The following is a 24,697-nucleotide window of genomic DNA, read 5'->3' as shown; positions in this document are numbered from 1 at the left end:
AATATCAAAACTTGGGATGACATTATTTAGACAGAGGCCTTATATAAAACAAATCTAAGTCAGTAAAATAGTTAACTTACAATGGATACAGTTGGTCTACTCTTGATTAAATGACCAGATGGATTGTTTTACGTAGCTAATTGGTAGTATAATGATAATTCTGATTCTATCCTACTTGACAGTACGGTGTATCCTAGTTTTTTTTAAATTTGTTGTTGAAATCTAGGTCGTGAGAATCAACAGTCAATTCACCATGTATTTCTGGACCACAACATAGAATAAAATCCCAATGAGCAGAAAGTGTGAGGAACTATGTACAGAACAAATATAGGAAAAAAAAGACAGTTTTTTTTTGTATAGATAACCTGCAGTAACTTGTAATTTCAACAAAAACCATCAAACATTTGTATATTCAATACAAATAATAAGGTAAAAATTACACCCAAACATGGACACTAAAATTCATAGTATGGTAAACAACAACCAAGACTTTAAGAAATATTTATGATAGAATAATCAGTTTAAATCGACTGTTATCTATTACACGTCAATTCTAAAACACCACAATTTTTTCTTATTGACGAGCGATTAGAACGGGAATCGATGAGAAATCAAAAGAACATAGACATTGGTATAGTCAAGAAGCAAACATTATTTACAACATATATATTAAACTTCAAGTGGGTGAATTTGAAATTTATGACATATAGAAATTATCACTTGACAAATCTTCATGGATTTTGATAATTATATGAATTTCTTTCATAATACAACACAGACCTATAGTTTATTGCCTGTACTGCTCATCATATTCAAATTCATAGATATTTCATGAACAATTTTTAAAGTTTTAATGCCTTCTTTAAGTCAAGGTTTTGTATGCTAATATAATGATGGCTAATTTGGACCAGTACAACCATTGTGGCATTTTTTAAAATATTGTTGAAAGTTAGCCATATTTGTCCTTAATTTTTGATTTTTAAAGTATTTGATCATATTCATTTTCCATAATAACGAAAACATACGAATCATTTTGTATTTTCTTCGTATGTACATAACTAAGCAAATTGCTGACCAGATGAAAATTAAACATGTTTGTTTTTTAACCTTTTACACAAAGGTCAGACAAGTCAAGATTCTCATTCTGTTGAAATTTTGTTGTATCTTTTATAGAACATTGATTTTTAAATAACACCCAAGCAATACATGCCTCTGTACAGTTTGCTTTATTAAAGCAGAAATAATATTTATGGCCATTGATCAAATTAGTTAAATATCCATGGCAGAAAGCAATAAAACTTTGTTTCTGTTTTTCATCACATCACTTATAGGCTGAGAAGGAAAACTGTAAATGGTACTCTATTAAAATTCATATATTCATATTATTGTCGATTTATACAGTAAGTTATATTACCTTAAATGCTTACTGGCTTCTTCAGCAGAATCTTGTACATCTGGTAAACATGCATTTGAGATCATTACAACCCAAATTTTTTTTTTATGAACTTTGGACTAAAAACAGTGCAGGAAATTATTGCCAACAATCAAACTATTAGTAGTATAGTGATATAAATATCTTACTCAAAAGACATTTCTAAGAAAAAAGAGCAAAAACAATTTCTTGCTTTGATATTCTTGTTTTAGAAAATTCCTAACATTGGATACTTAAGATGCATCTACAAAAGATAGGAATTAATTGATCACTCAAAATACTTAAACATACAAGGTACACAATAAAAACTCAATACAGCAATTTAATAAAATAACTTCAAAAGATATCAATGAAAAATTATACCAGAATTTTTTTTCCTATATTACCTATTACCAGTTTTTATGTCCAACACTAAAAACACAGCAATACTTACAGGTGATCTGTAACCAATTATCAACATCCACCATGTGTCCAGGTGAGGTTTTACCTGTAATCAATTTCCACAAGCTGAGCAGTTAAGCTCATGGTAAATCGCCAATGCTAATAATTGGTTTTAACATTAATATCATTCCCAACTTATTTAAAGATAAATCAGAATTATTTTACAAAGACACCCTAAGGAAGATGTTACCTAATATAAAGGATCACAAGATTATAGTATCCATTTAATAAACTGTGGTCATGAAATCTCCACTGCATTAAATACTCATATTCATATTAGTTTATTTATTTAGAAGTGTTTAGACTTTTAATCAATGAGATATTTTCAGGTGGATAATTTTACCTTTTATCGGAAACTTGATCGAGGTAGCTATATCTAAAATTAGCCATTTTCTATTGACTGTCTCCATTTCCTTTCTCCAATGAAATTTAAAACTGGAAAATTGAGAAGAAACTTTAATCATGTAAAATATTTTTACAAATGGAATAAAAACGTATTAATAAGCTGTCCTATTTTTCTCCTTCCTTTCAAATTATTTTCCATTTGAGTGTATGATATGAAGCAATTAAATCCTGGATATGATTGAACAAACATTTATTATTATTTCCTTTAAATATCTTAAATGCAAATACTCAGTTCACAATTCAAAATTAAAGTTAATCCGTCTCTGTCAACAGTAAGTATATTCTTTGGGTACGTTGGAAACCTGAAAATAAAGTCATGATTTGTGGCAGGTTACACACCATTTTAAAATACCTGAAAATGGTTTTATTAATTAAGGATTAAGGGCATGTCTAGATATGTCATATTTTACAATAAAAAAATAGTTACACACAGTCCATGGGTTTTTTAGTTGGGCACTACATGTAACAGGAGAGCATGATTCACCAACAGGGGACCTTAGTGGTACACCCATAATCTGTTTATCTTGCATAAAATCACTTTTACAAGTCCCTGTAAATCATCTAGCATAATTATACCACTGCTCAGGATAAGACAACAGACCTGTAATTAAAGAGATTTGCGACTAACTGAAATCTCCCACTACATGTAGCAGTGGGGGGAGATTTCAGTTATCTCGTACTTACTTAATCTCAATGACAACATAAAATGACCATAACCAATAAAGTATTGTGAATATTGAAAGGAGCCCTTTGAAATAAAACCTTCAGTTACACATTTTATGATATCTTAGCTTCATGTTGAATGCATACCAAGTTTTTCTTTCTATCAAAACAACCAAAAAAGAAGTGTTAAAAACAAGTTACCTACCCACGATTTTCATGAAAATGAAAGTAATTCAAAATTAAATTAATAATTTTCACATTAACAACATGTATCACAACTTTTTTGTTTTTAAAGATAATTGAATAAAATCTTCATTTTCCCATTTCTAGGTCTTCTTGGCGTCTGCTACAATAATTTAAGATCATTTCATCAAAAGTGGAAAAAGAAGTTTAATAAATAAGTGGCAAGGTCAGGGAATCTCATTCTCTGCCACATGATAATTTTATCGATAATTATTTAACTGGTTTCTTATCTCTTTAATTATAGGTCTCTGATCAGACGAACTCTAGACTGCTCCATGACAAGCCAGCACCAAACCAATTCTGCTAAATATTTGATCCTTTAGCCATGTCATGATCAATAAACCTCACTACCTACTACAACCTTAATGCAGGTATATATTTAGGTTACAGACCACCAATTGCATCATCAACTTTGGAACGTACGCAAAAAAAGTCCTACGCAAACAAAAAAATAGTCCCTTTGTCATGCTATTATACAAAATCTAGGAATCATTTTTACATAAATGGAACTTCTGCTGAAAGATAAATTCATTTTGATCATTTTGAGCCCAAATTTGCCTACTTTTGATAGATATAAGTTATTTTTTTGAAATGTAAACAAAGAGTGGCTAAATAAAGAAAATTGAGAATTCCAGTTACTATTTTTAGGGGTGGGTGAGTTCCGAATGACAGTGCTTCACTGCAAGTCTGCTAACCCCTTGTTTCCTCTTGACTGAGATACCCTGATACATGTAGGTTTCAGGTGATATATGGTTATGAGCAGGTTAAAGTTAAGGTAAATATTTGAGAAGCCTTTGAAAATGGTCAATTTAACATAGGGAGCAATGGGAAACTGAATTAGTGGTTTTTAGCCTTAACTGGGAAATTGCACGTGCAGCCTTGACATTAAAAATAACTTGTACCTTCTGAATTAGATTTTTCTTGAAATATCTTATGAAAATGGATCAAGACAAGTGGATTGAAGCTCAAAAAGAAAGACTTTTGGCCAATTCTGAGGCTCAAGGGGCTAAAGGATGCATTTTGTGTAAATTAGGGGGAGGGGGCAGAAGATATTCCACACTAACTGTAACTTTTCCCTGGAAAAGAGATAAAAAGACAATATATACTCATAGATTTGCATTTATGTTGTTTACCAAGAATTTTGAACTACCTAAAAGCATGCAAGTATCACATAGATGTCATAATAGGAGGTGCATTAATGTGGAACATTTGTCCCTTGAGCCGGAGCAGGTCAACAAGGACCGTGAACACTGTCGCGGCCTTGTACCCACTCACTGTGCAAAACATTCTCCATATTATGATTGCATTTTATAGGGTAAAGGTAACATATCACACATTATTTCTGTACAACAAGTCTAAACATGTACTAATTATTTACACTATTTACATCACAGTAAGGGAGGTAACTACATCAGTTAACCACACAGGCATTGTACACTAAGTACTGGGCTTTGCCTTTGGCACTTTTGGGTCAGAAATACCCTTTCTATAATGAACCTGGTAGTTTTTTGTCGCATGTAAGTTATATTTCCTTTGACGTGTTCTAGACCTTAGACATTTTGTGCTCTTTAGCTTTTTATATTGTCTACCATATACTTCAGCTTTCTGATTTTGTTTCAGATGTTTGATAACAGATGACCCATGTGTAAGCTCAACACCAAGTATCTTTGTACGAAGTAAGGTTGAATTACCAAACTTGTGATTACTTAAGTGTACCGCAGTATGTACACGACCTGGGAAGTTTCTACTATGAGTGACTGTTTTAGGATTACACCTCTGCAGACTGCGATTAAACGCTTCACATTTTTGGGTCGAGGTAAGAAAACGTACTAAGTCAAGACTTTTAGGCCCTAAAAGTACATTAATACAATTCTCTACCATGACTTCATCCTCATCATTCATATTTATAACCTCATTGTCAGGCAGAAAAACCTTTTTCCACTTATTAGAGGATAGACCAGCACACACATAAGAATGAATTTGGCATGCCGTACCGCATTCTCCATTATAACATTTTATAATTGCTTTGATAGCGGTTGGCATATGGTGTTTTATTTCAAAAAGTTCACCCTTGTGTGTTTCAAAAGCTTTGTTTAGTTCTGCAACGCAGCGAGTTTTTAAATCCATACTAAAACGGTGCTTAAGGTTTCTCTTATTAGGACCAGTAAACATGGATGGGCTGAATGTATACTTTTGCACAGCTCTTTTGATACCAATTGATAGATGTCTAACATCTTTAAGTACATGTACACTTGTTCTTTGAGCTTTTTCTACACCAGTAGCAGATTTGCTATCACCATCAGTAGTAATATGCCTAACTTGCAATGCATCATTCAACTGAATAGTGCATTTTCTAACATATACAGCCTCATTACCTATTGCATCATCTTCAGCCAAGTTAGCTGAACAGTACCCAGCATGGTCAGGACATGATACTTCAATACCCTTGTTTCGTAACCGAGATGCAACTCTGCATAGCTTATTACCAGTGAACACGCTAATAATTCTCTTAAGCGAGGAATTATTTTCAACTATAGTTTGGACAACTTGCGTACCACCTTGAAATGCAGTCACGTCACTATTATAAATGCGATTATTGAAGCGACCATCTGATTCAACATTCACATAAGTAGGGTTTGAGTGACCAACCATCTCATTTTCAGCTACAATATCTTCCCTTATTTCTTTCATATCACCTTCATTGTACCTAACAATTACAGTTCCAACCCTATTTGCAAGTTTTTGCATGCCAGATAGATTAGGAGGGATAATGTTACAAGTTATGCTTATATCCCTATAGCTCTTGCTTGATATGGGAGTTGTTTGTAACCCTGCCTGTAAAGCCATATTTAGAGTTGCTGCCTTTCTACCTGGCTTAGTAGTATTTACTTCATAATACAGTTTGTAGAACTGGCCTCTAAAACCACATTTGTTACATTTTAATCTCTCTTTCCATGCATAACCCCACTTTTTGGCTGCATTAGAGTCAAAATCTAAGTCACCGTCACAACCATTACTTTCAACTATATGCTCTTTTATTGTAGTATTCCACAGTATGCTTACAAGAGAGGGAATGTAATGTTTATATGTGTGGTTGTCTGGATCAGAGACATTTGGCTCAAGATATTCATCAAGTAACTCAGGACTTTTTGGCCGTGGCCGCAGCAGCATGGGAGTGCAAAGGGACTGGTCAGTGTCATGGATTTCCAGAACATTGTCACTACCTTGACTTACTCTAGATTCATAAACAGTATGAGGTAATCTCATAAGAGGCTCAGGGTCATTTTTGGGCTCATATTTAAGTTTCTTACCCTTATGAATAGGAGTATTTCCTTCCTGATATCCAAATTTTTTACCAATAAGTTTCCGCTTGCGGCTCATTTCCTGCCTTCACTCTTACTAAAACTGCTTTTAAATGAAATTTTTTGGCATGAAATACAAGAACAACTACTCTGTGTATTAAATAACTGCTAATTAAACAGGAAATTTATAATTATTTCAAATTGCAGACCACACCTGGCATCCCCCCCTGTGAAAGCCATAAAATGCCATTTATATGGGTATCTGATTAGAAATCTCTTGGGGGCATGTTATAAGGAATATATTATCTACCTGTGTTTTAAATTATTTAAAAGATAATGAAATTTCATATTTTATCCTTATTTTCAATATTTTTTATCCAAAAAGCATTTAATTTATGCCAAAAACTTAAAATTTTGGAAAAAAATTAGTTAATTTTCAAATTTTAATTAAATTTTACAGAATTTAAATTTTGCTATGGTCAAAAACAAGATGTTAATTACAACTTTAATATATACTGAACAGTCTAAATTGCAAAAAAAGTGAGTAAAAAGCCATTTTCAGTTCAAAAATGGGATGTAATGAACCCTACCACATATGACTATTTTCACTGTAAAATTACTGTTCAGGCCAATATAAGGTACCTTCATATTTTGAGCCATTTTTCGAAAAATCCTTAACGAAAATTTTTAAAACTTGAAATTTCATATCGCAAGTTCCGTACTATGTGGTAGATGCAATAAAAACAAGTTTGAAAGCAGAAAAGGTGTTCTTTAGGTTACAGACCACCAATTGCATCATCAACTTTGGAACGTACGCAAAAAAAGTCCTACGCAAACAAAAAAATAGTCCCTTTGTCATGCTATTATACAAAATCTAGGAATCATTTTTACATAAATGGAACTTCTGCTGAAAGATAAATTCATTTTGATCATTTTGAGCCCAAATTTGCCTACTTTTGATAGATATAAGTTATTTTTTTGAAATGTAAACAAAGAGTGGCTAAATAAAGAAAATTGAGAATTCCAGTTACTATTTTTAGGGGTGGGTGAGTTCCGAATGACAGTGCTTCACTGCAAGTCTGCTAACCCCTTGTTTCCTCTTGACTGAGATACCCTGATACATGTAGGTTTCAGGTGATATATGGTTATGAGCAGGTTAAAGTTAAGGTAAATATTTGAGAAGCCTTTGAAAATGGTCAATTTAACATAGGGAGCAATGGGAAACTGAATTAGTGGTTTTTAGCCTATATACGTACGTTGTGCCACATGAACACTAGTCAAGTGTCACCACGCTACACCTCCTATATCTCCAAATGCCTAGATGTTCAGAAAAGAGAGTATACTTAGTTTATTCTTTGAAAAATGAGGTTGGAAATCTTCATCTAGTAGATCGGTAAATTTAATACACACTACTCCTCCAACAGAGGTGGGAATTCCGTTCCTTCATAAACTTTACATGCCATAATGGGAAATTTCTAATATTATAATTAACACATGTATATGTAACCTAAGCCAGATTAGACTAAAATCATGCCTAAATATAACAAATTATTAAAGTTTACCTCTAACCGAAGGTGAACACCTTCCACTTGCGGGCTAAGGGTAATGGTTGTACAGGGGAATGAAACATGACGTTTTAGGATGGTTCTAAACTTGTTACCGCATTTTTTTCTCACTCTATCATTCTTGTTATTCAGAATTAATCAAGTTCCGTCCTGACATTTTTCTGAGCATTTTTCATAATCTGAATGTTGACTGACTGTTCAAAATATAAACTTTTTAAACCTTAACCAAGGCCAATATTTTTAAATGGTTTTCATATGATTGTAAATGTCAGCATTATCAAAATTAAAATAAGGTAATAAAAGTCTTGCATGATGTTCCAATGCCTTCATCAATAGCTGTTAAAAATCTTCAAAGTAACTCAGGTAGCACAGATACAGACCTATGTATATAATTACAGGTCTATGTCATGGGTCATAATGTAAAAATAACTTATTAAACCCTTCTTTTTGTCAGGCCATGGTTTCCATAGTTACTGCAATATTCATAGAAACTACATCTGAAATTTCTGCAACTAAATATCATTGGTGCTTCCAAGGGGCCAGGACTAGTCTTATGCTAGAAAATTTTAGTTGATATTAATGAAGAAAATCATTGGAGACCACTAAAACAGACCCACAGCTCATTTGGAATCTTATGGATCTGCTGAATTGATTAGTATACACTCCCTTGAGTTTCACCAATTAAAAAATATTAAGGCAATACCAGTTATCTTACCAAATTTCTTGATATACGATTATAATTGTTTTTTTTTAAAGGATTGTGTATGAACAAGTCCTCTAAAATTACACTACCTGTTGGTTTTGAGCAGGTCATATTTTAAGTATTGACACATTTTCATGCGAGTCGTGTAGTAATCTTTGTATGAGTAATGATGTGGTTGCCTTTACGAACTGGGTATTTCCATTACAAAATAGGATCACTGCACATTGACTTTTTCAGACATTTATGATACGTAACTCAGATCTTCATGGCATTCCTTCTTAGGGTAATACAAACTATAATGTCTTGTGAAATACCAGTGAAGATGAGATCATGTGCCATTGTGCCATGTAGAAGCTGTTTATATATCCATCTGCCATGGTACATCTCTTATTTGAACATTTCTGTAAGATGAACTATTCTTACAATGGCTTGATCAATCAAGACTGCAGACAGATCATACAATACACATACTATATGTATTAAGCTTGAAAATACATTTAATTATATGTAATGTCATTAACTTTTTCAGTGACACAAGATTTTGTGGTAAATAAAACTGCCGTGTCATGACTATTTAATGTGTATACGATATCTGCACTGTCAGAAACTGGTGACATCATAAACATCAAGTGTATTACGTATGCTAAAAAAACATGGACCAAAAATTGGCTCCAAGGCACTGAATGTAGTATGCACAGATTTGCCCAGAGTCGGCAGTTGTACAGAAAACATTAAAACAAATTAATTTTTCATCTACTTTTATTAGAAAATATCTAACATGAGAAAAATATGGAGATTTGCAATTTAATTATTCCCAAATTGTTAACAATCTAAAATATCGTTATAGTCAAAACATGTAAAAAAGATCAGTGACAATATGGAATGTATAATTACACCTGAAATACAAGAGGTACACTTTAAACTCCATACTGTAACAGGGTTATAAGGTCCATTCATTGCATTTTTTCCAAATTAAATAACTTATAAGATAATAATAAAAATATGTAACATGATGTGAGCAACATCATTAAAGATAAAAATATTCAAAACAAGAAAATGAAAGACAAGTGTAAGAAGCCATAAGGTCTCTTTTTGACATACTGTGAATAGTATTTTGAATTATCAAACCAAAATATCAACATTCTAGTTACTTAATTATAACAAGCAACTCATAGCTATATGTCCCCCGCCACCACAGAAAAATTGGAGTGCAAAAGTCCTAAAACTCCTGTAAATTTGTTTTAATTGAAATGGCGGTGACTTACAATCCTACCTACAAAATTTGAACGAAATCTGTCAAGTAGTATCCACAAATGTGACCAGACAGGTAGAGGCATGGACGGATGCACCTGCAGATGGACACTGGTATTTCTATGTTACTCTCTGCTTAGTTGCGGGAATACATAAATGTAAACCTTACATTTTTAACATATATAAGTAGTATGCGCAGTGAAATAGTAAAACCTTCTATATTAAATAGTTTGATACCACTGCATTTGAAAAATATCAAAAAAAATACATGTATCACATACAAACATGTGCCTTTCATATATTAAAGTTAAAATTGAAACAAGACACTTTTTCCAATAAATAAATGTAAATTTTCTAAATAATCATGTCATAAATTTATAATATAGCAAGTATAATCTTTAAAAAAAGATAGCCAACGCAGTACAATTTTGTTCTTTTTACTTATAATTTTCTACATTTCATTCAAGAATTAACAAATGGCACGTAATTTCAATTTTCGATACATTTTTTTCGAATGCCACTAACTTACCAGTATTTGCCCAAACGAGAAACAGAATTGCGATCAGGTTACTTGCGGTTCAATGAAAGAGTGTCTTTAAGGTCAAAGGGTAGAAATCGAAACTATACCAACTGCATGGGAAAAAAAATCCAGTAAGTTAGTAAATAAACTTCAAGACTTCCAAGCACATGATGATAGTCTCTGTGTGTAAGAAAGGAGGGAAGCCCATGTACATGCCCTCCAAAACTGGAATAATATTAATTTTTTGGTTGTTATCTTTTGAACTATTGTATTTAAATTTCAATATTAGGGTATGATTTAAAAGATGGTCCTATTCTGATCATAATTAAGTGAAACTGCAGATACAATCCTACATCCCTTATTTCAACAACAGAACATCAAATACAACAAATGTATTTTAAACTATCTATGTGTGTCATCATTGTGATACAGAAGTTAATCTAATGTGTAGTAAATGTATTCTAAATCAGTACAACAAAAAATACATATAAAAAACATCATTGTCAATTTGATTATCACAGTCACATGTTCTAGGACGGATAATGTGTACACATTTCTCCACTTACTCCTTCAAAAATATTATCAAGCACTAAAATAACACAAGGTTTCATAAAGAATCTCAAATTGTGATTTTCCTCAACTCAAATCTCGATCAATCAAATCACTTGAAAGTGAAAATTTTAAGAAATTCTCAATTTTAGATTTTATAAATAAACTGGTTAGAGAACAGATGAGTGTAAACAATCAGGTTCAAAATGAGTCTTAAATGAGTACATATTTATCAAACCAAAATTGTTGGTTTAAAAATCCAATTCTATTTCTATGTTGGTCTATTAATGAGAAAAAATTTGTAATCATTTAATTTAGTTCATTGTTACAATCAAGAAGTTGTAAAGTTCACATTAAATAACTACATTGGGTTTCAGAACTAATGAAAACATATCTTTGGAAAAACTACATCACAAACATGCGTAAAATTTCAGAATATTCAGAAGACAACATTTACACCTAAAAAAAAACATCTCCAATATACAAATGTTGATATCTCTTTCAAAAATCTAAAAAAAAAAATTTGTGTGTGATACAAATGGTGAATATTTTTATGATTTCTTGACAATACAAGATAAAATCTTCCATCAATGTGCTTTTACAAGCAGTATACCATATGCAATACACTGGAGCATCTACTGTTAACCACCAAAAGTAATGATGTTTGATAATTTCCAATTCTTAGATACATTTAAAATATGGCTGAGAAAATTTCAAAGATTCATATTGTCACATGTATGACACCGAAAATAAATAAATAACATGATCATTTTTAGATTGGATCTTTTATCACAAGAAAAACAAGTACACTAATAACAATAAATAAGATTTGTCTGAAAAAAATTAAATCAGACTGTCATAATATCTATGTAGATAAAATAATTAACATTTACAATGAAAATGTAAATTCATAGAAATAAATAAATAAATAAATAAATAAATAAATAAATACATAAATATAATATAAATAAAATATACAAAACAATAAATGTAGAAATGTGTAATGTTTTATAACAAATACAGTCAACATATATAGATATAACACACATGTAACAACCACAAATCAGCTGATTATGTTATCACATCAAAAAACAAACAATCACTAAGTTTCATGTTGTAAGATGTAAAAATATTCTACAAAACTCAAATTTGAAATGTGGAAAAATGTATCAAATACTCAGAAGAAGTTTGAAATGAAAACAAAAAAAAAAAAATCTAGCAAATCTTTTTAATTCTTTTTGTGTGTGCAATAGAGTCTGTATCATTCTAATCGTCATATTTCATCATCAGTCAAAATTGTCAAATATTGTAATCAACATCACTCATTTTTTTTCTTTTCATAAACTGATTTTAATTACCCATTACAAAAAAATCTTAGCACATATCTGGTAAATTAAAAGTACTTTGGTTACCCCTTGTGACCAAAAACAAAATTAGTCATGGTACTATCACCACAGGAAATGGTTTGCACTAAATTGTCAGTGGCTATTTATAGACATTACATTAATGAACAGGCCTTGCTTTTACTTCTCCCCATCTTACTCAGAGTTAATGGCTCTTTTTGAGCTTGGGGCTGGCTTTTCTCATTGTCTTTAAGATTGGAATCAGACTTTGGTCTATCCATAGGTTTACTTTGGGAATCACCAACAGCACTTGTTGTTGAGGGAGTGGCCATACTAGTCTTTGAACTCTCTGCAGGTTTTGTTTTTGGAGATTCCTCTATAGCTGATGTTGATGGTTTATCTTTGATCTCCTGAAGCACCCTACTTCTTTGTATAGGATGTGTTAATACAGGAATGTCTGTCCCAGGGATTGTTTTATGCTTAGCCAGACTTGAAGCTTGGTGTGGATCCTTATCACTGACATTCTTCCTGTACTCAGTGAGCAATTCTTCATTCAGTAAAGATTTCTGTCTCAAAACAGACTGTTTCTTCTGAAGGTTGACTTGTTCTTTGGCAAATTTTGGAGCTGGAATAATAAAAGTTGCATTGATCATGTAAAAAGTACATGTATAAATATAAAGTCTTAAGTCACTTACATTCATGATCCTAGACATGCAGATTACTTCCATATAAATTTGATTTTTTTTCAAAGATTGTTTTAAAGGAGCACATCTTTGTATTGTTCAGAGTAAAAACTTCTTTGAACATTATAAATTCCAGCATATAAGAAATAAAACATGATTCAATAACATAACTGCCAAAGAAATTGATTCACATAATCACAGAGTACTCAGTAGGAAAGATGATCTAGTCACATTGTACTCAGTAGGAAAGATGATTTAGTCACATTGTACTCAGTAGGAAATATGATCTAGTCACAGTGTACTCAGTAGGATACATGACCTGGTAACATTGTACTCATTAGGATAGATGACCTAGTAACATGGTACTCAGTAGAATAGATGACCTAATCACAGTCTACTCAGTAGGATAGGTGACCTAGTAACATGGTACTCAGTAGGATAGATGACCTAGTAACATGGTACTCAGTAGGATAAATGGCCCAGTCACAGGTTACACTGTAAGAGTAACATATAGGTAAAATGACCTTTCAATTTAAAAATGGCACCCATACTTGTTCTCCTATTCAAACCTAATTGTGGAAGATCTCCTGCAATTCATCATAAAATTGCGGGAGATTCTGTGTGACGACATTATCAACATACTTAGTTATGTTATAATTGAAATAAAACAGATGATTTTAAATATATTTTTTCAAAACCATAAATACATGATACATACAAATGAATCAACAAAATGTATTATACATGTATTCACAGAAGTGATGCTTAGTATGGCATGAAATAGATTTTGGCACTCTTCCAATATTCATCACCAGCATGTCAATGAATCTGGTTTTGATGGACCTGGGAACAAGAGTAGCAAAGAACTTTTTGGCACCCCTACCATTGCTTTCATCACATAAAATACTGAATGGTTTCTGATTACAGTTTTCAATCACTATACGTTTGTTGCCTCAAGACTTGGTATGATAACCTACTTTATGATTCGGGTTCATTTAGTCCTTTTACATTAAAATTTCTCTGCAATTTTATCATCAGGGAATGATTTTTTTTTTCACAGTCAGTAAAATGATCACCCACATGGAATGGCAAAATGTGTGTTTGGCCACAAAGTTCATAAAAACAACATAACTATCCATTCCAAATTGTAAATCATGCTATTTGTCGATATGAATGAAGATAATTCTAGAGAGACTCGAATGTCAATCAGCTGTTCCAAATGTTTTGACAATAACCTAAAGCACTTTCGTGACCCATCGGGTTGTTGATATAAACAAAAACGGCATACAAAAATTGACAACAAATTTGATATATTCAATTACGAGAGCTTTTTATGGGAGGAATTCTTGAAACTGGGAGATCGATGCCTCCCACATGGGAGACCTCTTTTTTGTGGGTCAAAAGGTAAAATTATGGGAGACTCCAGCAAAAAAAGGGAGGGTTAACACCTATGATGGTACCCAGTAGGATAGATGACCTAGTCACAGGTTACACTAACAGGGTACATAGTAAGAAAGATGACCTTTTAGTTTTAACATGGTACCCAGTAGGATAGATGACCTTATCACAGAGTACTCAGTAGGATAGATGACCTAGTAACATGGTAATCAGTACGATACATGACCTAGTAACATGGTATTCAGTAAGACAGATGACCCAAACAGGGTACTCAGGGGATGAATGACTTTAAACAGGGTACTACCTAGTAACTGGGTATGACTTAGCAACATCAGGGTATAGGGGATACTTAAAGATTATTGAACAATCAAATTCTGAGAAATGTACTAATATGGGAACTACATTTTATCATCAGCTCAAAATAAAATTCAATGGTGGGAAAAACTACAATTCTGCTAAGATATTTGTTAACCAAAGAATTAAGTATCCAAGTAATCCAAGTAATCTGGAGACAGGAAAGGATTCTCCCCACCCTTCTCCTCCAGCTGAGACTTACTCTAGGTTTTCTTACCTGTTCTTACTCTTTTAGTCTTTTTCGCAGATTTAAAAGCAAGTTTCATTTTAGCTGGGTCCATTTCTCTGAGTGATTCTAACATGTGATCTGTTCCCAAAACTCGGGTTGTTGTTTTATCATGTGCAATCATCTCATTGGACAATACTGTCACCTTCATTTTAGAAATATGGTCCTTACACAGCCAAATCATTTTACCACTTGGGAGACGGCATCTAAACAGAAATAGTGAACCATATAGTAAAATCAAATATGCTTTGAAATTTTATTAGTGGAAATGTGGGGATAAATTATGATATGAAAATAACAAAAAAAAATCATTTGATATACCCTTCACATGAAAAAAAAATTAACATTTCTCTATAAAGAAAACAAATGGTTGATCTCATTTTATATAAGATTTTATAACAACTGAGCAGGTGATGAAATGTTGAATAGCAATGTTGCAAGTAAACATATATTCGAAATCTTACCATGGGTAAAAAGATGGAAGTAGTCAATTTTTCCCAAATACCTACTTAAAAGAGGAGTACTCTTCCCAGTATATTGTATCAATCAGTTTTCTGGAATCTAAAAACTATTTGCATTCAAGAAGACAATCTTATTTCGGTAAAAGATAAAGATAGATTCTGATACCTCTGAAGGTCACCCATGTTGTAATCAGGGTCTCTACCAATCACATCTTCTCTCAAGGTCAGATATTCCTCTTTACATTCTGTCAGTTCAGCTGCTGAAGCCTGAGAGTATATGTATGTATAGTTTATACCTTTTCTGAAAATATGAAATCTTGTTCTGTGCATTATTTTCCTCTATGAAGAAAAATATTCCGACACATCAGATTATATCTGGTTTTCATATGAATATATGTTAAACTGGGAATTTCAGAATAAAATGGAATGTATTTAAGTCAATCAACTAGCCTCTGCTTTTCTTGTTTATTCACCTTATTCAAACTATCCACCACACATCCTAACAAAAAATATCACAAATTGTTACCTACCTCAGTGAGATACCTAAGATAAGCAATACCATGTCTATCCGACAGAGCTGCCATCTTGAATTGTTCATTATGTTTCATCAGAGCAGTGATTCTGGATAGATATGGAGTGTATTTTACAAGAGATTGATGTCCAAAGTCCTCCTCCAATGTTATTGGATCTGATACTGGATGCCAGCCCTTAAAATATATTGAATAGAAATTGTGTTAACTATATTTCATTAGTTTTTGGGGATAGTATAAGTGATAGTAAACAATTCAAAGCACCTTAACTTTTACATATTGAGCAACTTAATGTAACTGCTTTTTCAAAATCCAAAATATGCAAAACTATCATTTTTGAATTTTCAAGTGGTCCACTTTGAATTGAAATTGTCTTTGAAATATTATCCGTGTAGTAACAATTATATTTATAAACTTACAGTTTCACATTCACACAATGTGTGTAGACAATATTTGCCATCTCTGAAGCTAATATCTAATTCATCCACTGTCTTTTTCTCATCTCCTTCTTTCTTCTCTAAAATAATGATTCAAGATCAAATTTTATGAAAACACAATATACAAAATACATTTTAAATACATTTTTGACCTTTGTACCTTGTGGGTACAGTCATTTCATCCTCTGTATGTGAAGTACAATAAAGACCCATTATTTGATATACTACAGGCTGGAAACCACTAATTCCACTTCCCATAGGCTTCTATGCTAATTTCACAATATTCAATGGCTTCTCTGGACTTTACCTTAACTTTAACCTGCAGAGGACTATATATCAGTACGATTCTACATATGTCAGCTCACAATCCTCAGAATGGCATGTGGGGTTAGCAGACTTGCAGTGCAGTACTGGAAGTGAAGGGTCTATAAATAGCATGGGAAATCCCAGTGTTTTCACAAGATAGGGGAATATTTAGAAATCATTATGGAGATTAGGCTTCACATCACAAGAAGCAAAATGCACCTATAAAATGTACAGAAATGTTTTTCCTTTCAGAAACTGTTTAAATTTTTGAAATAAGATGGACAGGGGTAATTTCTGCGTAGGACTATTTTTGCGTACGTTCCAAACGCTCATTGGTTGAATTGGTGGTCTGTAACCTACATGTGGTTAATGACTAAGAATGATGACTCATTTATAACTTACCATATAATACATATGAAATTACTTTTAGTTTATGATAAAAAGATGCCTATACTATTTTAGCAGTGTGCTATCCCCCTAAAATTTTCCAAACCCATACACATGTAGTAGTTTTATTACTGTCTATAGAGTTACTTTTTAATCCTTTCTAATACACACAAACATATAGCTGAACTGTGAATCATAAAATTATTGTAGCAATTTTATTTTCACAATTTTCACAGTAACACTTGTAATGCAAAAATTAAACTGTCATGAATTATTTCTTTGAGAACCATTTTAATATGATTTGACGAACAATCATGTATTTAGAACTGTGCAAAAGTTGATTAATCACCTAAACTGCGAAAACAGATGGCACAGAATTTCTCTGTTTACAGTATGTGACAGGTTGATAGACAGGACAAAATGATACGTCATACTTATAGAATGTAGAATTGCACTTAAAAATCTAAAAGAAGAAATAAGGCAAAGAATTAACTACGACAATTTGTGTAGTGAGTATTCCTAACTATATTTTGTACACTTTTACCTTGTTTGATAACATCCAGTAAGAAGAGCCTGGGATAGGGTCTTAATGTATCCTGGGTCTGGGCATACTGGGTTATCTGATGAAGAAACTTCCTCTGGGCGAGCTCATACAGTTCCTGAAAAATTATTAATAACTGTTTATTGTTGCATGCTGTTTTCATAAAAAAAAATTTGTATTGTAACTTTTTAAAAGTTATTGCCAACAGCTAAACTAACATGTTCAATGGTTCTTTTGCATTGATTCATTTTTTTTTAGCAAGTACAATTGTAGCAATGATCTATCATTCATAGACCAGAAGACTTCGACCCATTATTCATCACATATATCCAAGTTACAACAGCTAGTTGACAATATCAATTCCAAGTAGTGGAAGGATTATTTAAAAAAAAAAATGTCTTGCAGGGCACAGCTTGATGTGACTACTGAGGTTGAACCCTGAACAGTTGGGGCAAGTAAGGACCCACCATTCCAAAATTATACAACTTTAAATTTATATTGCAATTAGAAATCATTCAGATGGAATCCATCTCTGTGGGCTCCATCATGCCAATTAAGATTGATTGATTGTTGGGGTTTAACATCCGAGCAGCAATATTTCAGCTATATTCAGATGACGAACATGAAATAGATGATAAAATGAACATGAAATGATGATAAAATAAAAAAAGGGAAGGGACACAAGAATAATAGGGTCAACAAACTTTGATTGCCCCTAGAAAAAGGGAGGGACGGGTAAGGTCGGGCAATTTAGCCTCCTGTGGCGGAGCGCAAAGGTTCCTACTCCTATCAAATACCACCGCAGGGTTCTTTAACGTGCAAGGAACATGACATCTTTCCCAACACTGTGTACCACTATGGTTTGCGGTCAGGTTTTCCGTATTATAGCCTGACAACCCCAGCATGTAACACGCCAGGGGTACCCCATTCCACCACCTGGGGCACATATCCCAGTTGCTCTGTGGGCAGAGCGCCTAGCCCCCGGCTAGGTTTCTGAGCACTATTTAGTCGCCTATTACGACAAACTTATCGCTGCTGCAGGCCTATTCTTTTAACACCCGGACCTGCACAGGGTATCATGCCAATTAAGCAATATATACAAAATGGATTTAGGTGATATAGCTACATGCTAAATATCATAACCCACACCAAAAGACAAAAAAGTAACTGCCTGGACAAGAGTTTGTCAATGAAAAAACAGAAATTTGACCTTCAGGTCAAAGTCAAAGGTCATAGGCCACTATCCATGGTATGTGACACATTGTCTTTATGTGATTATCAACATGCCAAATATCAAAAGCTCACATCAAAAGACAAAAAAAGTCACAACCTGGACACAAGTTTGTTACTGAAAAAAAGGAATTTGAGCTTGAGGTCAAAGTTCAAGGTAATAGGCCACTATCCATGGAATGCAACACATCGTCTTTAGGTGATCTACCCACATGCCAAATATCAAAAGCTTACATTGAAAGACAAAAAAAGATACCGCCCAAACACAAGTTTATCATTGAAAAACAGGAATTCGAACTTGAGGTCAAAGTTCGAGGACATTGGACACTATCCAAGGAATGCAACATATCGTCTTTAGGTGATCTATGCACATGCCAAACATTCCATTCCCTTTTACTGAAATTATCACCCAGAAATCAGAAAATGCTTGTTTTTGGTCCTTTTGAGGCCCCTTAATCTTACTTGGCCCAAGTCACAGCCCCCAAAAAATGACCTTTGTCTTCTTTTTATGGTATGGAACCATATAGTACAATTTTGTTAAAATCCATTCACTTGTACTAGGGACTAGAGTCATTGTCAAGACATCAGGGAAATGCTGGTTTCTAGCCACTTTTTGGCCCTTTATTCCCAATTTTCTCAAGTCATAGCTCTAATCATTAATTCAAGTCCGATCTTGTGGTATAGAATATTGTGGAACAATATCATAGATATCCACGTTTTTACTGGAATTATATTGAATAATTTTATGAAATGCTTGTATTTGGGCCCTTTTTAGCCCCTCATTTGAAAATGGTGGGAGCCATTAGTCACAAAATCAATACAAAACTTCCTTTTGTGGTTGTCTATGGGATAGCAGTGCCATACCATTATACAACTGAATATTTTTTGCTTTTCAAAAAATTAAATTATTAACCTGAAATGAGAGGCTATCCTTATTGCCAGAGTCTGACTTCTTTTTATTGGGTTTTTCCAATTTCTCATCTGTAACATCCTTCTCTTTGATGACATCCTTAAGTGATTCAGATGCTAGACTGAGGAGTTTCTCTTTCCCTTCATTCTCTGATAACTTTCTTAAATCTACTACTGGACATTGTACTCGGAATGCTAACATGTTAGCCTGAAATTGGGTAATAATGCATTTCAATAATGATGATATCTGCGGGATTAGTACACATGTATATTGCTTCCATTTGAAAACCCACACATTTGCTTTACTCAGAACTACATCCTCTCTTTATGCAAATTAGTACAAATAATTGGAAGATACTTCAATATAAAAATTTTTATATCCATTATAGGAGAGTTGTACCAAGTTTTTTTTCTACTATTTTTCTTTCATTTTATCAGAAAATTTAAGATTATTTTACATGCAAAAATGAACTACTTGATCTACAGAATATGGTTAGAATACAACGTGAAATATAACACCAAGCCTAAGACTAATCAGTCTTTTTGTTTTGTCTTATTGTATTTGAATTTCCTAATCTCATAAATTGTTGTATTATGAACTTCCCCCCCCCCCACCAACCATCACATGGCTTGTTTATAATCATACCTCACTAGTCTTCCATTTATCGCCTTGTCCAACTACAGCCAGAATGACAGGTATCCTGAGGGTAAGAGCAGCAAAACTGAGCTCTGTCATGGCATTGTGGGAGGAAGCATAGTCATCCGATAGGAACGATATCATCAGATGGCTGTTCAGTAAACCTTTGGCAATGTCATCTAACAGCCCTGACTGAAAGGTAGAAAAGTTCAAGTCAGACAAAATACTGGTAAGTGTACCTATAAAGTGATATTCCTCCTGTTATTAAAATATATCAAGGCAAACAAAGTCACAGCTAAATATAATTCTAAATTCTACTCCAGTACACTCACAACAAGGTACAAATTCAAATCAATACTTTTTTTTTGCCAATGTCTCATAAAAAACAAGAAAATGTGTTAATATAGTGACATTATGGCAGTATGAGCTAGGAGCTACAAAATATTTACCATTCCAAATCCAATTCTCTTTGTATCCAACCAGCATTGTACACCATTAGCAGTAAGGAAGCTGGCAATATCCCTGGGATCAGGTGTATAGGCATAGGCTTGAGGATCTGACCTAAAATCATTTAATACATTTACTTTTACTATGACTAAAGTGATAAAATGAACTACACCATATCAACTGACAGCTACATTGTAAAAATGCATAGCATAGTAGAGCAAATGTAGAAACAAAATTAAGAATGTCAAAACAGGACATTTGTAAGTCCATACTGACAAGAGTTAAAATATATTATAAAGGACAACCAAACATTTCATAATATGAATTAAGGCTATGCCTATGAGAGATTGAATTATACTTGTACTCAAAATGAATTTTTTTTTTTTTATAATTCACCAGTATGTTGTTGTTTTCACTAAAAGAAATATGTCAGTATTCCTATAACTCTGTGTCTGCATTCAAACAATCACTTCCAAACAGCATATGGCATTTCCCAAAAATGTCACTTCCAATGGAACAATTTCAAGATATTCACATTTCAGAGCTTCTACAAATATAGGATGTTGCTGACACACCGTCCCTTCTAAATTGTATATGGAGCAGAGAGTATAACTTATTAAGTGCCAAATTCCACAGTCTCTTTAGAGTTTTTCTACTATTAATCAGTATTTAACTTACTTAGTGCCAAGTTCCACAGCCTCTTTAGAGTTTTTCTACTATCTATCAGTATTTAACTTACATAGTGCCCAGTTCCACAGCCTCTTTAGAGTTTTTCCAGCAGTAACTGATGAAGCAAGGAGGATGTTCATTAGACACTTCTACATTATAGATCTCCTTAATCTTCACTAGTAACTCCTCCATCTTACCACTAAAAACTGACTTCTTAGAATCTATCATGTTTACAAATACCTACAAAAGAGAAAATATTTTCTAAATTTTGGAAAAACTTAAAAGTGAAAAAACACAGATAGTACATATCACACATACTTGGTTTCTCTTGATTATGATTACTTTCTAATTAACCACAATATTATAAATACACACGTACTTTTAAAATATTTCCAAATTTTAAGCATCAATCTAAATGAATGTAATATGAATTTTCTGTCAGTACAAAGGTAAGATTATAATACTAAACCAACAATTATTCTGTCGGTAATTGTGCATTGCCCCAATGCAACACTATTTATCCAACATGCTATGAAAATTGTCCAGTTTGATAAAAGAAGACAGAAAAGAAAAATGGTTCAATAAAACATTAACTGTAAAAAAAATGCTAAACTTCTGTATCCTATACAAGTGGTTGGAAAAATGAATTGCTCAGAAAAGTATTCTGAAAGACTCCACAGACAGTTAAAAGCCAAATTACAGTAGGCCTATGATAGAGACATACCACATCAGCAACAAGAAGTCCTAAAGCACTTTTCTTCCACTCATGGTTAGGTCCTACTGCCACTATGATAAATGGTTTCCTTAGAGTTGTCTTAGCAAACTTAAACAGATTACAACATGTCTGATCATTGACATAGTTGTTGGATATAAAGGCAACAAATATGGAGGAATCTATCAATGATTTGGCTACCACATCTGTAGAGTACTTCTTTGATGGATCTGGGTAGAAACTGAAATGAAAAAAAGTTTTATATGCTGACAATGTCATCAATGTCGTATACACTTACTTGACATCATCAGGAAAATAGTTATCAACTTGTGATATGTGCAAACCTATCTCACCTTAATATGAAAGTTATTATGAGTAAATTCTGATAACTATACACCTAAGTGACCAATATTAACTTGTGTCACTTACGAATATAAGATATCCTCACTGTATCATATTGAGCACATCTTGTGTTCTCCCCATTTGGAAACTTTGTCTCAGTCTTTTAACAGGAAGTGGATGACCAAAAAAGATCACCCTTACCATATTAAAAAACATATTAATAAATTAACAGGAAGTTGGTGTGATACAGACCTGATATTAGAAAGTGCTATGTAGGACCTGTTATTGAAGTTGCATATCAAATTTTAAGTGGATTTGAAGTGCAACTGCTGAGAAAAGTGAGTGTAAGCATATTTGTCTTAAAAATGACAAACTGTGTGATAATTTGTTTAGTGTGAATTTACGTCTTTCACAAAAGTGTATTCATCACAATTAGTTTTACATTTAATTTAAAATCAATTCTACCACTTAAATACCATTTGTAATTTTCTTTGAGAAGCTCTTTATGAACATCCTCAGGGTGAATGACCTTTGACTTGTCTTTAGGTGCATCAAGCTCACAGAAGGAAACAAATATATCTACAATTAACATTCATACAATCAGTCCTCATCAAATAATTTGAACATACTTTCATTTATTTTCTCGATTTATTTTTTGTTTGTGAACCCCACAAATTCAAATTCTCAATAGTAAAATCACCTTGTATATAAATTTTTGTGGTGTCATGACCAACATTTCATATCCAACTGAGGTGATGATTAGTAAGCTATTGACAAGACATAATTATAAGCTTTAGTTTTGTTATATTATATAGTCAAAAACATTGCAAAGAGGTAAAACAAATATGATGTTTTAGCTTTATATATTTTACCAACTTTGACCTACAGAATTAGGTATTTGTCATGACAAACCTTCCAATCACAAAGTCCAGATCAAGATTCATTGTTTACATTAAAATGGCTGAAGAGCCAACATGAAATAAAGAAATAAATTGATGTACAGGAGCACTTACAGACAGACCATTTTATTGATTGCCATATTCTTAGGCAAACCTTTAATTTTGTCAGGTTGATAAATCTTGATAGTAATAAAGTTTTATACCTAAGGAGTCTTTCTTGTCAAACTCCTGAAGGTCATTGACAGCATGAGCCAAATGTATATCATAGTCCTGTGTTGTATCTGGGGGCATTATAGCTGTAAATAGACATACAGAATATTGAAATTTATCAGAAATGAAAGATTATTTCAATATCATGCATTCCACCTAATTAGCTAAATATACATGCAAAATCATGGTGATACATACTGTTTTCAAATTAAAGTCAAGGTAATTGTAGAAAATCCATTAAAAACTGACAAAACGGCCATGGATCTCCATTGGGAAATTGTTATGGTAGTAACAAATATCTTATTTGTCAATACAATAACACTTTAATTAACATGTTTAAATTTAAATTAAAAGAATGCAACTATGTGTATAGGAAAATGGAAGAATAAAGTTCTACTTACATTGTAAATCTCCTACAGATATTGTATGGAAGAACCTAAGGCACTGTAAGAATGGAGCTTGTAGATCTATGGCTCTTCTGATCATAGAAGCTGCAAACATGTGAGGGTCCTTCTTCTTCTACAATAAAAATAAGAAATGGCGTGTTCAATTATCTTTTATACTACATGTAACTAAATTATAGACTTTAATTCAACAGAATAATTATACAAATATATTTATATGATGGAACCTATTTCTTTTTTAATACAGTCGAACCTCGATGTGTCAAACTCGAATTAGTCGAAATCTTGGATAACTCAAACTAATTACAAAGTCCCAGCAAAACTCCCCTTACTCCAATACAATTTTACCTCGGATGACTCGAACTCAGATGAATCGAAACCTCAGATAACTCGAGGTAATCAATCAGTCCCCTCAATGACTTCAAGGTTAATTAACCCTGATGTCTCAAAGTCTAAAAACTAATTAGTCGGAAAACTGATTGCTTCATTACAAACCAT

At 32.8% G+C, this 24,697-nt stretch overlaps 2 protein-coding genes across 10 annotated transcripts in view; both read right to left on the bottom strand.

The window, feature by feature from the left end:
- LOC148622211 (uncharacterized) overlaps window positions 1-8,068 on the bottom strand; it is an 89,304-nt gene extending 81,236 nt beyond the window's left edge. Inside the window, exons 1-2 of one of the 6 annotated variants that reach the window (XM_088571864.1) lie at window positions 1,866-2,032; window positions 1,415-1,454 (exon numbers count right to left, since the gene is read on the bottom strand). The gene's annotated coding sequence lies outside the window, so the exon portion shown is untranslated. Of the gene's footprint in view, window positions 1-80; window positions 1,371-1,414; window positions 1,455-1,865; window positions 2,033-2,063; window positions 2,187-2,216; window positions 2,284-8,048 lie in introns of those variants that run through there. The other 5 variants (XM_088571869.1, XM_088571868.1, XM_088571865.1 and 2 more) reach the window with 5 other exon arrangements.
- A 1,427-nt stretch (window positions 8,069-9,495) lies between these two features.
- LOC148622210 (uncharacterized) overlaps window positions 9,496-24,697 on the bottom strand; it is an 81,187-nt gene continuing 65,985 nt past the window's right edge. For 2 of the 4 annotated variants that reach the window (XM_088571852.1, XM_088571854.1), the window contains 14 exons: window positions 24,197-24,314; window positions 23,789-23,881; window positions 23,163-23,265; window positions 22,357-22,585; window positions 21,703-21,872; window positions 20,966-21,077; window positions 20,526-20,708; window positions 19,884-20,087; window positions 17,744-17,858; window positions 16,489-16,586; window positions 16,070-16,246; window positions 15,706-15,806; window positions 15,070-15,284; window positions 9,496-13,042 (listed from right to left, as the gene is read on the bottom strand). In XM_088571852.1, the coding sequence (XP_088427978.1) occupies window positions 12,573-13,042; window positions 15,070-15,284; window positions 15,706-15,806; window positions 16,070-16,246; window positions 16,489-16,586; window positions 17,744-17,858; window positions 19,884-20,087; window positions 20,526-20,708; window positions 20,966-21,077; window positions 21,703-21,872; window positions 22,357-22,585; window positions 23,163-23,265; window positions 23,789-23,881; window positions 24,197-24,314 (2,388 nt within the window). In that variant the 3' untranslated portion in view covers window positions 9,496-12,572. Of the gene's footprint in view, window positions 13,043-13,440; window positions 13,596-15,069; window positions 15,285-15,705; window positions 15,807-16,069; window positions 16,247-16,488; window positions 16,587-17,743; window positions 17,859-19,883; window positions 20,088-20,525; window positions 20,709-20,965; window positions 21,078-21,641; window positions 21,662-21,702; window positions 21,873-22,356; window positions 22,586-23,162; window positions 23,266-23,788; window positions 23,882-24,196; window positions 24,315-24,697 lie in introns of those variants that run through there. The other 2 variants (XM_088571853.1, XM_088571855.1) reach the window with 2 other exon arrangements.

This window comes from Perna viridis, chromosome 3 (genome assembly GCF_037379345.1).
Source record: "Perna viridis isolate PV_CMFRI_1.1 ecotype Kerala chromosome 3, ASM3737934v1, whole genome shotgun sequence".
NCBI lineage: Eukaryota > Metazoa > Mollusca > Bivalvia > Mytilida > Mytilidae > Perna > Perna viridis.
The sequence above is the reverse complement of the archived record's forward strand: the minus strand, read 5'-3'. Positions and strand labels throughout refer to the sequence as shown.